We start from the raw sequence: 16,048 nt of genomic DNA on the forward strand, positions 1-16,048 counted from the left end.
CATCAACACCGCCTATCTCTAGAACTTTCTCATCAACCCAAACTGAAATTCTTTACTCATTAAAAAATAGCTCCCCATTCTCCCCTACCCCTCTTGCCCCTGGCAACTAAGTGATAACAAGTTGATAAAAATTCTATTTTTCTGTCTCTAGGGGTTTGGCCACTCCAGGTACCTCACATAAGTGGAAACACAGAATAGCTGCCCTTTTGCATCCAGCTTATTTCACTTAGCTAAATCACTTGTTAATTAACACGTGGTTAATCAGTAGCAGCCTTCTAATTTGCATACTACTTTATATGCTATATTTTAAAACAAATGTCAAGCTTTTCTGACTTTATCAAATCTTTTCCACTTAGTGCTTAAGGACACTTCACTCTAGCAAATTATAAACTCAGAGTTCTTAACAATTTAGTCTACCACTGTGTCTGCCATAAAAAGCTTTTTATTGTTCTACTTTAAATGTCTATATTGTGAATTATTTTCATTACAGTTAACAGGCACTAGACTTTTTGTAAAATTCCACCTAGTACCTTAATGGAAGTAAATAATAGCAAATAGAACAACTGAGGCAGGAATCAAACTTATTTGACCACCCAGGAAAAAGGAAGTTACTTTATTTAGGATGCTGATATGAAGGCTCTCTTTTGATATTATGTAATTTCCCTATCTGGGGCTGAATCGGCTCTAAACGGAGGGAATTAAAAACACTAACACTAAAAAAACACAAAAAACCCCCCCAAAACCACAAACACTCATCTCCTTTCTGGCTGGGGAAAAGTCCGAAAGTTTCAGATGTTTGGAAACTATTTCAGAACTGTCAAGGGTTGAAGGAATCCCTAGGTCATTAGTGCTCTGCCCATGCATGAAGTCGAGTAATTCTGGACAAGACTTAACTAAGCCTCTGGCAGTCTCAGTGCGTTATATTAGACCAGCCCGTTCTTCCCAATCTTGTCCACAGCACATGCAGAATATAGTACTGCAGGACCCTGAGGTAAACGGAGGAGGCAGCACAGCGCAGCACACCTGTAATCCCCAGGTCGCCTGCATCCCGCCACATCCGAGTGGACGCTCTCAGAGGAGCGCTCCCGTCGGTCGTTCCAGCCGATGCGCCACGCCGTCAGTTACAGAGGACGGGCTGGGGTTCCCGCTGATTCTGAAATCAGCGGCCTTTCCCTCCTTGCAAAAAAAAAAAGCCTTTATTTCTTAAGAGAATCAAGGCGCGAAAAAGCAAAGGGCCCACAAAACACGCAAAGACGCAAAACTCGCCGAACTTGCCTAGCGCGCTCTCCGCAGATCTTACGTCTCTTCCCAGCAGGCTCCGGGAGTCACCGCGACACTTCAACAATTCTCGCGAGATTTATCGGCAGCCATCTTCTTGGGGGTGCTGGGAGCCGGGAAGACCCCCGAACCGTTCCCATTCAGCTGCCCTTCGTCTTCGCTTTTTTCACTTTTGCCTCTTCTGCGTTGCCAGCCAGCACCTGGTCTCAAAGCTGAGAGAAAGCCCGGGTCTAGGAGCGTGTCGCGCTCTGGTCCAGGAAGATTCGCTGGGGTGGAGAGAAGGGGGAGGGCCCGGGCAAACAGTCGCTGCCTCAGCCGGGGCCGGGGTCCGGGGAGGGGAAGTTCCTGGCACCCCGTGGACTCGTGGCCTGCGGCCGTCCCCCCGGAGCTGTTGGCCCATCGGGGCTCGCGGGAGCCTGCCACCGGCGCCTCCCACCGCGGCCCACGCGGGCGGCGCGCGGAGGAGGGGGCGGGGGCAGCGGCGGCTGTAGCGACCGCGACCTGGGCGGGCGGACTAGTGTGACGGGCCTCTGGGCCGCTGTGGATGGTTTCTAAAATGATCATTGAAAACTTCGAGGCCCTCAAGTCCTGGCTCAGCAAGACTCTCGAGCCCATGTGAGTATCCGGGGGCTATTTCCTTGCAGGGGTGGAAGTGGGAGATAGGTGGCCTCACGGTTGCCTCAAGTGCCTTCCGTGGAGGCCGAAGCGGTGAACGCAGGTCCCAGGGCTCTGTGTTTTCTCGTCCTCTACCACCCTCGTTCCCAGGTTCAGAATACGCCTGGGAGCCTGAGCTGACCTTTACCTTATCGCTGAGTTGGTTCTTAAACGAATGTCTCTTCCTCTTGTTTTCCCGTTATTTGTAGACCGACCCCAACAACCTACACACACAACTCGTATTTGCCCAGGGCCCCCAGATCAATTTCTTCTGGTGAATCCGAGCATAATCCGCTGTCCACTAGACTATTTTTGTTTCTTTAAATGAGGTGAATAGCCCTTATTACGGATTAGAACAGTTCTTGTCTCAGCCACTCACGTTTTACCTACATACAATCCCTGAAAGAAAGGCCATGTCTCCCATGTGCTGTCTGGCTCATCAGCACCTCTGTTAACTGAAGATGTAACAGGTGCTAAGGTGCCCAGTAAAATTCCCCTTTCCCACCTACACGTTTCTTAGGTTGGAGGAAGAAAATGCAATCTATCCATATGGACTATTTAGCAGTTTTAAGTAGGTTTCTATAGGTGGACTCTGTGCATGTGTGTGTTTGAGGGGGTTCAGAGTGCTGAAATGCATTAGATTGGAAAAATTGAGTGTTTTAAGGATTTATCTTTTAATACACGCAAAATATGGGCCAAGTGTTTTATCAAAATTGGTTGATTTACATTAAACAGCTTAAAATACAATGGGGAATATCCATTCATTTAATAAATTTATTAGGCTCCTTCTATGTACTGTGGGAGGGTCAGGGCTAAAGTTTTTAAATTCCAAAATCAGTAAGACATAATAAACAAGTAAATAAGGTAATTTCAGGTAATAAGAGTAATGATGATTGTAACAGTAGAGAATCATGTAAAAGAGTGATTAGAAGGCCTCTCAGAGGAGGTGACATTTGAGCAACACCTAAGGAACAGAAGGAACTATCTGTGTAAAAGTCTGGAGAGAGAATGCTCCTTACAGAAGGAACAGCGAGTGCAAAGCCTCTGTAGTGGAAATGATCACGGTGTGATCTGGGAAGAGAAAGCAGGCAGTTGTGGCTGCAGGGAACCTTGTGATGGGGGAGAGGATGGAAGGTTGTGAAGTTTGAGAAGTATGCAGGGGCCAAATCATGTAGGATCTTCTAGGCTGTGGTCAAGAGCTAGGATTTAATTTAAACTATAATGGGAAGACATTAGATGATTTAAAGCAGGCAGGGATTGATTTGATTTTGTTTTAACTCTGCCTGCTTCGTGGAGGTTAAGGGGTCAAGAAGAGAAGTAAGGAGACCATTCTGAAGGACGTTGTAGGCAGAGCTGTAGATAGTTTGCATTAGAGTGATAGTGGAGACAGAACTAAATATGTTTAATGAATAGATCTGGTAGAACTTGCTGATCGATTGGGTGTGAGAGATAAGGGAAAGGGAAGTCAAGGGTGATAACTAAGAAGTTAGCCTAAGCAACTGAATCCGTGTTGGAGAGAACAGGTTGAGGGGAGAAGAGTAGGTTGGTTGGTTTTGATCATTAAGTGTAAGGTATTATATACCTAAGTGAGATGTCAAATAAGTAGTTGGTTATGAGTCTAGAACTCAGGCCAGGACTAGAAATATTTGGAGTCATGCAGATAGTGTTTAAAGCCGTGAGACTGGGAAGTTTCTGAGGAAGAATGTGTAGATAGGGAAGCGAAGAGAGTCCAGGTCTGAGGTAGGAAGAAAATTGGGATACATGTCACTAATGAAACAAATGTATGACAAAAGAGGAGGGTTGTCAACTTGATGTGATACTGCATAATGGATGAAAAAGGTGGAGGCAGATTAGTGGCCCTTAGGTTTGTCAAGGTAGAAGTCATTGGTGAACTAAGTGAAAAGTTTCACTAGAGTAGGGTGGTATGGATAGAAGCCTTGTTTAAGTGGATTGGAGAGAGGGAGTAGGCAGGAGTGTAGTAATAGTGGTTGAGAGGGAGAACCCTGGAGCCAGAATGGCTGCCTTTGAATTCTGCCTCTGCCACTTAACCAGCTGTATGATACTAGGTAAGTTACTTAGCTCAGTGCCTCCTTCCTCATGTCTAAAATGGGGAAAATAATGAGTATGTGTTAAGAAAATCTTTGAACACTGCCTGGTTTGTAATTAGCACTCAATAAGTGTTCGGTGAACAGAAAACTTAGAAGAATGTTTTGAGTTAAAATAGCATTCCCGGGGCTTCCCTGGTGGCGCAGTGGTTGAGAGTCCGCCTGCCGATGCAGGGGACACGGGGTCGTGCCCCGGTCCGGGAAGATCCCACATGCCGTGGAGCGGCTGGGCCCATGAGCCATGGCCGCTGAGCCTGCGCGTCTGGAGCCTGTGCTCCGCAGTGGGAGAGGCCACAACAGTGAGAGGCCCGCGTACCGCAAAAAAAAAAAAAAATTAGCATTCCCTTTTTTAAGCATTCAATTCTCAAATTACTTATCAGCTTTATTACCATTTCCTTTTTTTTTCACTAATTGAAGATTATAGCTACTTTGCTTGTAATTTTTCTTGAGTTTAATAAAGCATCTTCGGGTATCATATAGCCTACTCAGATGACTGTAGCAGTGCAGTCATTACTGCTGGAATAAAGCACTACTTGTAGAACCTAGACAGTGATAGGAGCTGGGATTGGTCCTTTTATAATGTACACTACTGTGGTAAAAATGAGCCCTTATCCAAGTTCCTGTCCCTTTAATTGCATTTCAGGTGAATACTTTTTTTTTTTTTTTTAACAAGCCTGCATCTGACGTTAATTTATTTATTTTTGCTGTGTTGGGTCTTCGTTTCTGTGCACGGGCTTTCTCTAGTTGCGGCAAGTGGGGGCCACTATTCATCACAGTGCTTGGGCCTCTCACTATCGCGGCCTCTTTTGTTGCGGAGCACAGGCTCCGAACACGCAGGCTCAGTAGTTGTGGCTCACGGGCCCAGTTGCTCCACGGCATGTGGGATCCTCCCAGACCAGGGCTCGAACCTGTGTCCCCTGCATTAGCAGGCAGACTCTCAATCACTGTGCCACCAGGAAAGCCCCTCAGGTGCATTCTTTTAGATGACTTTTAACGCTGATTACAGTTATTTAAGATCTATGGTTTCTAACCTTGGTTTTGTGAAACTTGAAGATGTATTTGTTATCTAAAGAGATTTTTTTGCTTTACTTCGTAATTGCCATATAGCACCTATTTGAGGCAGGACCATATGAAGCACAAAGGATAAGACAGAACTCGAAACGTGTATAGAACTTTTTTAGCTATTTGTGCTAGTAAAGTATCTGATGGTTTTGGACTTGCCTCGTAGTTTAAATGTATTAATTCAGCACATATTTATTGAGCACTTAATCTACTCTGTGCTAAGCACTGTGTTAGATATTGGGGAAATAGTAGGAAACATGACATGAAATGACCATCTTCATATTGTTTACCGCTTAGCACGGAAGACCGATGGTGAACAAGTAACCATAAGACTAGTGAGTGTTATAAATCCAGAATGCTGTCAAAGTATATGTCTGGGAGGTCAAGAAAGGCTTTCCTGGCATGATAATATTTCATCTCAACCGGGATGGATGAAGAGCAGTTTGCTGGGGCAAAAGGATGGGAATGGAGAGCTGTGACAGCAAGGTTTTAGAGGACAGATGGTATGAAGGCCCTAAAATAAAGGGAAAAAGAGGTGTCTTGGAGGAATTGAAAGAAACTGAAAAAAGAGCCAGTGGATAGCTCCAGAGAGAGGAGCCAGATCGCACGAGACTCTTGAGTCATTTTAAGGATTTGGGATGTCATTGAAGGGTAGTGGGAAGCCAGTGAAGGGTTTTAGGGGAGGAAAGTTTTCATACGGACATTAAGAAAAAAAAAAAAGTCAACCTGGTTGCAGTTTCAACATGAAATAAAAGTTGGTAAATCTGTATTTTATTTGATTATAAGGTCTGTAGGTATATCAAGATTCTGAGTTTTTTTCATAATTTATTGAAAATATAGGTGTTAAAATTGTCATCTTGAAATACTTGATGTTTTTGTTCTCCCAAACATTTGCTTAGTCATGCATGCTAATAATAAAATTAGATGTTGGTCTTCCCTTTTACATTGATTTCTTTTTCATAATGTGCAGTCCTGGAAAAGAATTAAGCTATCTTCTTTCGATGTTTTTTTTGTTTTTTTAAACAGAAGAGGTTTTCTGCTGTATTTTAAAACTTTTTCTGAGTTTACACATCACTGAATGTGGTGATTTAATAAAATCATGGATTATTTTTAGTTTAGGGGAAACCTCAAAATCTAATCAAACCCCTTAATTTTTCAGAAAATAAAATTGAGAGACAGATGGACTTAATGATGTGCCCAGATTTTGTTGAGTTTAGTAGTAAAGAACAAAACGCCTAGTTTTGTGCTCCTGCTACTATGTAGTGCTGTGGAGGTAGCATTGTGTAGTGGAAAGAGAACATTTTTGTGTCCACATAGACCAGTGTTCACATCTCAGCTCTGCCACTTATTAACTGAGTAATCTAGGCAAATGAACCTCCCTTTTCCTTGTTGGTGTGATAGGGAGAATTATACTTGTTTCTTTCTGTAGTTGAAAGGATTAAGTGAAACATTTTAAAGAGCCTAGCCCTTCCCTCCTTTCTTAAATACCGGATTGATTAAACACAAATAGGTTACATTACTATTATTGCTACCATTAACATTTGAACACATTGTTAAAGTTTTGTATTTCAAGTTCTGTGAGGTAAATACTGTACCTCCATTTTGCAAGTGATGACCCCGAGGCACTAGAGCATGAAGTTGAGATACTTGCCCAGAGTCACAGCTTTTACATGTGACTAAACAGTGATTTAAACTCAAGTTTTTGACTCTGGAGCCTTGTTCTTAATTTACTACAACACAATACAATGTATTGTTTCCTATTACTCTGTGTGTGTGTATATACACTTTTTTTTTTTTTTTTTTTGCGGTACGTGGGCCTCTCACTGCTGTGGCCTCTCCCGTTGCGGAGCACAGGCTCCGGGCGCGCAGGCTCAGTGGCCGTGGCTCACGGGCGCAGCCGCTCCGCGGCATGTGGGATCCTCCCGGACCGGGGCACGAACGCCTGTCCCCTGCATCGGCAGGCAGACTCTCAACTACTGCGCCACCAGGGAAGCCCTATACACTTTTTTACTATTACATTTTTGGAGTAGTAGCTGCTATTGTAAAGGAACAAAGTTCTAAAGCATCATGGTTATCAGTGCTTTAGAGTTTAAGAAAGAAACCTAGAGTTTTTGTAGTCTTTTCCTCTTCACCCACGCTTGTTATTAAACCTTTCTTACCACATTAAAATTTATTTTTGTTCCAGTTTTACAAGAAGAGCTGAAAGGTGATCTTGTTATTTCTGAACTTTATACCTGTTTCCCTCCCTTGATCTTTTTTTTTCTACAGACTCCTTTGGGCACAGAGTCAGTCTCCCATTCCTTAAGGAAGAAAAGCTTAGCAACAATAGCAAAAAATAAAACAAAAAGTTAAATCATACTTCTAGTCACTTTGCTAGCTTTCTTTTCCTGTCAGTGTTAAATCTTGAAACAGTAGTCAGCCTTTAATTTTTCACTCATTTGCCCCAGCCATTTACTTCTTAATGCCTGTAATATAGTTTCTTGCTACTTGTATTCAACCAAAATTGCTTACCTAAATGTTACCAATGAATTTGTTTATTAAATGTAAATACTTTGTATAAATTTTAATTCTTTGACCTCTGTATATAACATTAGACAGTGTTGATAGCTGCCTTTTTCTTTTTTTTAAACTTCTCATGCCTTGGATCCATAATATTTTGGTTCTCTTCTCAAATCATTCCTATCTCCTTAAGTTCTTTTTCTTGCCTTTGAATTGTATTATTCTTAGTTCTGTTCCCAAGACTTTTTTTTCTTAATCATTCTACTCCTGCTCCCTCATTCACATTCATTCCTATGGATGGTTTCCATTGTAATACGTGCCTGTGGTTTTTAAAAACTTTGTGTGTGTGTTGTAGATGCTTTGAAAGTTTGATTAAAGACTGTTTTCCCCAGGATACTGCATATACACATTTGCATTTGAATTTTAGAGCTTTTCCAACACATACCTGTATGCATTTATTTTTCACACAATTATGTTTAGGCTTAACCACTTCAAAGTTTTAAGCTCTTAACTCCGATTGCTAGCTCTGTACCTGATCCTCTCATCTGAACTTCAAACTATTGTATGTTTCTGAAAATAAAAAGTTCACTTATTTCCATTTCATTTCTCCAAATTATCTGGGCTTGAAGTTTCATTTTTTTGGCTTCTCCTCCCTTCATTTCTTTTCTCCCATTCGAGTTGGTCATTGGGTTCTGTCTCTTTCTTTTAATAATTCTTACTAATGACAGTGCTCAGTAGGGGACTCTTCACTCCTTATCTAAACCATTGCAGTTTGTTTCCTAACAGACCTCCCTATCTCCAGTCTTTTTCTCTCTTCCAGTTCTTCTGGCCTGGATGCCCAACTTGTTTATATCCTATTGTTAGATCAAAATCTTCAGGACTCCTAAGTAATTAATTGCATACTTTTTAACTTGGTTTTCAGGACTCTAATGTCTGTTTCAAATTATCTTTCCAGTTTATATCTTCCTACTTTTTATGTAAGTCTTAATTTCAGCAAAACTGAACTTTACATTCTGATTCTTTATCACATTGGTCATACTGTCCTTTTCCCCTCAACTTTAAGTAGAAGGTAAGTGCTTCTGCTTCATTGAGTGCTATTTGCTAATGCTTGTGCATTCATTGTATGTGAGCTAGGTTCTGTTATACCAATTTTAAGGATGAAGAAGTTGACTCTTAGGAAGATTAAGTAATACACTTCATTCATAGCTTATAAATGATAGAGACAGGATTAAAAACAAGACACTTATATTCCAGAGCTTTGTTGTGCATTATCATGTACTGCCTTTCTCCGTTTCTTTTTTATATGTTGAAATCAAAGGTCAAGTGTGATTCCAGTTCTTCCAGAAAGCCATTTATCATCTATCCAGTTGGAAGCAGTGACTCTCCTCCATGACTCTCCTCTCCTAGCTCTAGTTTGTACTCATCACTTGCAAACTTGTTCAGTAGTTAATTCTTACTTGTTTTAAGGGTACTGTTAAGAGTCTAAGGTCCTTGAAAATAAACTCCAAATCTTAAGGTTAAGTGTTCTCCTGTTCTGTGTGAGCACCCAGCACAATGCCATGTGTGGGGTGTGCATCTGAGTTTCAAATGCATTAGTTGAAATTTCTATTTTGTGCACCCATGACTTAAGAGAGAAGAGGCATTTCTGTAAAACTTTTATTTCAGAGAAGCAGATAAGTGAGCAATTTGAAGATTTCCTAATCTCAGGGCCTGTTTTGCTTTATTTTTACCTTTCAGCAGTTTCAAATTTACTAAAGCTTAAGTGATTTTTTTAAGGGGGAAAGGACACTGAAGAGTATTAACATTTACTCATTAAAGTATTAGTGAATGCTGCTGTATGCTAGATTGCGCACCTCCATGGAGCTGCACAAAAAATTATGTATGGTAATTCTAGTCTGATGAATTTTACAGCTGGTAGAAGAGTTTTTCTGTAATTAATTATTGGCTAAAATATTTTTCATGACCTTCATTACCACATTTTACTGCTGCAACCTTAGTTGGGTTTTCCATCTGAGTGATGAGTAGTTAAAATGCATTTAGCATTTTCTGTCTATTTTAGCAATTCCTTTTCTTTGGCTTACAGTCTTTTCAAATGAATTATTTTACATGCATAAATCAAGATATAGGGATAGTATTATGAACAAAATGGAAAATAAGATATTACAGTGTTTGGTGTGTACATATTGAGAATGAATAACTCAAACTTGAGCTAAATGTAGGCTTCTAGGAATTTTTTTTCTTCCTCCTGCTTCCTTAGTCCCAGAGAATAGAGAATGAGTGAAACGAGTGGATGGTAAATGCTTCCTACTAGACTTACTCACTACCCTCCTACCACCTTGTTTCTGTGGGAAAATCCTTTTCAGTTTACAGATTGTAACTTCTGAAATAAGTAAAAGTTTATTTTTAACTTAGGGTTATATTTAGTATTTTGTGTGTATATGAAACAATGGAGTATGTTGGAGATATGTTACTCATTGGTTCTCACTGCGATATTTTGCTTATGTACAAGCAAATATGTTTATATATATTTTTCTCTTTTTTTATATAACTGGTTTCATACTTGGAGGTCATTCAATATAATACATAAGAGACTTGCCCCCTTTTTTTTTTTTTTTCTTGCCCCCTTTTTAACGGTTGCATGGCATTTTAATGTAACGTGTGTACCATAATTTATTTAACCAGCCTTTATTGATTTACTGAAAAAATAGTACTATGGTGTATATATCTATCATGTGTCAATTTATACTTAACATAAACATTAGTTGCATAAGGTTTTTTTTGGCAGATTCTTTTTTATTTTTTAAAATTTTAATTTATTTATTAATTTTATTTATTTTTGGCTGTGTTGGGTCTTCGTTTCTGTGCAAGGGCTTTCTCTAGTTGCGGCAAGCAGGGGCCACTCTTCATCGCAGTGCTTGGGCCTCTCACTATCGCGGCCTCTCTTGTTGGGAGCACAGGCTCCAGACGTGCAGGCTCAGTAGTTGTGGCTCACGGGCCTAGTTGCTCCGCGGCATGTGGCATCTTCCCAGACCAGGGCTCGAACCTGTGTCCCCTGCATTGGCAGGCAGATTCTCAACCACTGCACCACCAGGGAAGCTCAGTTGCATAAGTTTTGACAGTTATATATGCCTATGTAATCACCGTATAAAACAGGATCTAGAACATTCTCTGGAACATTCTCTTGTGCCTCTTTCTGGGTTTTTCTTTCCCTCTCCAACAAAGGCATCTACTTTCTAACTTTGGCATTATGAATGTGGCTGCTATGAATATTCTTATTCAAGTCTTTGTGGAAATATTTTTTTTGGGTAAATACCTAGGAGGATATTTGCTAGATCATAGGGTAGATAGATGTATGTTTTCTATTATAAGAAACTGCCTAATTGTTGCTACCTGTGATTTATGAGAGTTCCAGTTGCTCCATATCCGCAGCAATATTTAGTATTGTCAAGGGTTTTTTTTTTGTTGTTTGTTTTTAAACCTTTAGAGTGAGTATAAAATGGCATCTTTCCTTTTTTGGACTGACAGTTTAATTCTCTTTATGGTTTTAATTTGCATTTTCCTGATGACTAATGCTATAGAGGACCTTTCCATGTGCTTATTGACTGTCATATCTTTTGTAAAGTATCTAAGTCTTGCTTATTTTTAAAATTGGGCTGTCTTTTATTGTTGACTTATAGGAGCTCTTTATTCATATACAATACATGTACTGCAGATTTTTTCCCCACTCTGTGACTTTTATACAGTAGTCCCCCCTTACCTGTGCTTTTGCTTTCTGTGGTTTCAGTTACCTGTGATGAGCTGCTGTTTGAAAATATTAAATGGAAAATTCCAGAAGTAAACAATTTATAAGTTTTAAATTGCATGCTGTTCTGAGTAGCATGATGAAATCTTGCACTGTCCTGCCCGAGATGTGAATTAATCCTTTGTCCAGCATATCCCACCTGTTAGTCACTTAGTAGCTGTCCTGGTTATCAGGTCAGCTCTCATGGTATTGCAGCGCTTGTGCTCAAGTAACCCTTATTTTACTTAACAATGACCACAACACGCGAGAGCAGTGACGCTGGCAGTGTGGATATACCAAAGAGAAGCCATAACGTGCTTCCTTTAAGCGAAAAGGTGAAAATTCTCGACTTGATAAGGAAAGAAAAAATTCAGTACTGAAGTTACTGAGATTTACAGTAAGAATGAATCTTCTGTGAAATTGTGAAGAAGGAAAAAAATTCTTTCTGGTTTTGCTGTCACACTTCAAACTGCAAAAAAGTTGCAGCAACAGTGTGTGATAAATGCTTAAGATGGAAAAGGCATTCAATTTGTACTAAAGTATTTTGAAAGGAGGAGAGAGAGACTACACTTACATAACTTTTATTCCAGTATATTGTTATAATTGTTCTATTTTATTATTGTTGTTAATCTCTTACTGTGACTAATTTACATATTAAACTTTATCATAGGTATATCTGTGTGGGAAAAAATGTAGTGTATATAGGGTGTGTTTGTGGTTTCACTGGTTTCACACCCCCCCTCCCAGTGGGTGTCTTGAAACATATTTCCGCCATGGATAAGGGGGGACTATTGTATAATGATGTCATTTCGTGAGCAGAAATTTTTAATTTTTATTAAGTCCAATTTATTTTTCTTTTATGGTTAGTGCCCTTTGTGTCTAAGAAGGCTTTATCTCCTCCAACATCATAAAGATATTCTATGTTCTAGAAATTTTCTGCCTCTTGGTTTTATGTTTAGGTCTGTTCATCTCAAATGAATTAAAAAAATGCATATGGAGGAGTTTGGGTTTTTTGAGCACAAGCCACCTGTTCTTACTTGGCCCTGCAGTAATCGTTTCTCAGTGCTAGACTCCGACATTTTGGTTTGTTTGGCCTAACTGTGTGTCTCTCAGGCAAACGAACTTGCGTTTGGTATCAGTTTTGGTGAGCCAGCCCAGTAGTCTATTCCTGTGGCAGGTTGACCCTGGCCAGGAGCAGCCTCTTCCCTGAGTCCCCAGCAGCTGCCAAAGCTCATTTCGTTCAGAGGCACTCAGAAGGACTCCCAGACAAGCACTGGCTGCCCTGGCTCAAGGCTGTTTGGAGTCGAGAAACGAAAAACAAACAAACAAAAATGGATGTGGAATGAGATAGGGCTAAATGGCTCCTTTTTTTTCTTTAATAAGTATATTAAGTTTTCCAGAAATGGTTCCTAAAAAGACATTCCTTTTCCCATTGGGTGACTTGGCACGTTGGTTGATAATTAAGTTATGTATAAGTCTATTTCTGGATTCTGTCTTGGTCCAATGATATTTGGCATGTTGGTTGATGATTAACTATATATGAGTCTATTTCTGGACTCTGTCTTCGTCCAGTGATATTTATTTATTATGATGCTTATACCACACTGTCTAAAGCCAACTGCCTTTATAATAAGTTTTAAAATCAGGTTATATAAGTCCTCCTAGTTTGTCCTTTTAAAAGATTGAGTTATGCTGGCTTCTTGGCATTTCCTTATAAAGATGAGAATCAGCCTTTCAGTTTCTGCAAGAAAGCCTGTGTGATTGTTGATAGGGATGTGTTGAATGTAGAGATCAATTTTAGAAGAAAGAACATCTTCATAATATTTAGTCTTCCAGTTGATGAATGTGGTAATCTCTCCATTTATTCAAGCTTAATTTCTCCTGGCAATGTTTTGTAGCTCTCCGTGTGGAGTCCTTGTAAATCTTTTGTTAGATTTTTTTTCGCTGGGTATGTGATGTTTTATAAAATCATTTTAAAATTTAATTTTTCAATTTTCTTTGTTATTTATAGAAATATGATTGATTTTTGCATATTGACCTTATTCTGCAACTTTCTAAGTACACTTATTAGTTATAGTAGCTATTTTATAGATTCTTTGGAATTTCTTTTACCAGTCATGTCATCTGTGATTAATGACAGTTTTACTTTCTGATTTTTTATGCCTTCATTTCTTACTGAACTGGTTAGGAACGACAGACAGTACAAGTTAAATTGATGTGGTAAGAGTGGACATTCTTGTTTTGTCTCAGTCTTTGGGGAGAGAGACTTAATGTTTCAGTATTAACTGATGTTAGTGCTAGATTGTTTTTTTTGGCCGTGTCAGGTCTTAGTTGCAGCACGCGGGATCTTTGTTGAGGCATGCGGGATCTTTTGTTTTGGCGTGCAGGCTTCTCTCTAGTTGTGGCCTGCGGGTTTTCTCTCTCTAGTTGTGTTGTGCGGGCTCTAGGGCGCATGGGCTCTTTAGTTGTGGCGTGCGAGCTCAGTCGTTGTGGTGTGCGGGCTTAGTTGCCCTGCAGCATGTGGGGTCTTAGTTCCCCGACCAGGGATCGAACCTGTGTCCCCTGCATTGGAAGGCAGATTCTTTACCACTGGACTACCAGGGAAGTCCTCAGTGCTAGATTTTTTTTTTTTTTTTTTTTTGCGGTACGCAGGCCTCTCACTGTTGTGGCCTCTTCCGTTGCGGAGCACAGGCTCCGGACGCGCAGGCTTAGCGGGCATGGCTTACGGGCCTAGCCGCTCCGCGGCATGTGGGATCTTCCCGGACCGGGGCACGAACCCGTGTCCCTTGCATTGGCAGGTGGACTCTCAACCACAGCGCCAGCAGGGAATCCCTAGATGTTTTTTATAACTGCCTTTTAAATACCAGATTGAGGAAATTCTCTTTTATTCTTACTTTGCAGAGTGTTTTTGTCATGAAAAGGTATTGAATTTGTCAAATTCTTTTGTCTACATTTATTGAGATGATCATAGGGGTTTTCTCTCTTTTTCTGTTAATATCGTGTATTACATGGATTGGTTTTCAAATGTTAAGCCAGCCTTGCATTCGGGAGATAAACCCTGCTTGGTCATGATGTATTATCGTTTTCATACATATTACCGGATTTGATTTGCTAATATTTTGTTAAGAGGTTTTGGTTTTGTTTATGAGGGCTATCTGCATTTTATTTTTTCTTTAAAATGTTTGGTAGACTTCACTGATGAAGCCATCTGAAACTGAAGATTTTGTTGTGAAATGGACTTTTTATTACGAAATCAGTTTCTTTAATAGGTGTAGGTCTGTTTAGGTATTCTGTTTCTTCTTGTGTCACTTTTGGTAATTTATGTTTTTCAAGGATTTTCCTTTTAAGTTGCCAGATTTATTGACATAGAGTTGCTTCTGTTGTTGCCTTACTATTCATATAATGACTAGAATCTATTGTGATGCTCTCCCTCCCCTTTTAAAAATTATACCTGACGTTGGTAATATTACTCTTTTGTTGACCAGTTTTGCTAAGTTTATCAATTTTATTCATCATTTCCAAGAACAGTATTAGCTTTGTTGATTGTTTTCTGTTTCAATATTATATTTTTATTATTTCCTTTTTTCCTACTTTGAATTTAGTTTGCTGGCCTTTCCCTCTTTATGTCATTGGTTTTATATTTTTCTTTTAGTTTCAAAAGCTTGGAGCCTGGAGGTAAAGCACAGGCAAGTATCCAGAATCTTGTTAATGCTGAGATTCCAGTTTTTATGAAAGGGAAAATCCTGATCATGCCCTCAAAACATTTGAAGCCAGTGGTGAACTGAATCAAACTAAAGCTTCTTACAAAGCCCAAACCATGTCAATTACAGAACAAGTGACTCCACTCTAGTGGCCTGACGAAAGGGCATGGCATTTACTGAAGGTAAATCTTATTTACTTCAGTCTCCATTCACCTCAGTGTTCTTTTACACAAAACGTTCAACATAAGATCAAATAACAAGGAACACAAAATAGTAAGAAAATAAGATCCACATGAGAAGAAATAGTCAATGGAAACATACCCAGAGATGACTCAAATAATAGAATTATTAGTCAAGGACTTTAAAATAACTATGATAAAAATGCTAAAGAATTTATTTGAACATGTGGACAGCATGCATAAAGATATGGGGAACTTCAGCTAATACATGGAAGCTATTAAAAAGAGCTTAATGGAAAAACCTAGAAATGAAAACTGTAACAGAAATAAAGAATTCTGCTTTGCAACAGACTGGACACCATAGAGGAAAAAAACAGCAGTGAACTTGAATGTAGGAAAATAGAAAATATCCAAACCGGAAACAAAGGGACAAAAGTAATTTTAAGATACATCTGAGATCTGTAGGATAGTATCAAGTAATCTAAAATACAAGTTACTGAAGTCTTAGAAAAAGGAAAGAAAAATGAGGCAGAAAAAATGTTGGAAGACATAATGACCAAGGACTTTCCAAAACTGATGAAAGACATCAGAACATAGATCCAAATTGGCAAAACCAAACAGGATAAAATACACACACACACACACACACACACACACACACACACACACACACACAGCCTTAAGCATATTGTAGTCAAACTGCTGACCAAATAAAAAGAATCTTAAAAGTAGCCAAAGGGAGAAAAAAAGACAGATACAGGAAAACAAAGACTTAAATGGTCGCTAATT

At 39.6% G+C, this 16,048-nt stretch overlaps 1 protein-coding gene across 13 annotated transcripts in view; it reads left to right on the forward strand.

The window, feature by feature from the left end:
- Positions 1-1,325: 1,325 nt before the first annotated feature.
- Positions 1,326-16,048, forward strand: part of RBM26 (RNA binding motif protein 26) — an 84,919-nt gene continuing 70,196 nt past the window's right edge. For all 13 annotated transcript variants that reach the window (XM_067713089.1, XM_067713090.1, XM_067713081.1 and 10 more), the window contains exon 1: positions 1,326-1,893. In XM_067713089.1, coding sequence (XP_067569190.1) covers positions 1,823-1,893 — 71 coding nt within the window. In that variant the 5' untranslated portion in view covers positions 1,326-1,822. The remainder of the gene's footprint in view (positions 1,894-16,048) is intronic.

Source organism: Pseudorca crassidens, chromosome 18 (genome assembly GCF_039906515.1).
Source record: "Pseudorca crassidens isolate mPseCra1 chromosome 18, mPseCra1.hap1, whole genome shotgun sequence".
Taxonomy (NCBI): domain Eukaryota; kingdom Metazoa; phylum Chordata; class Mammalia; order Artiodactyla; family Delphinidae; genus Pseudorca; species Pseudorca crassidens.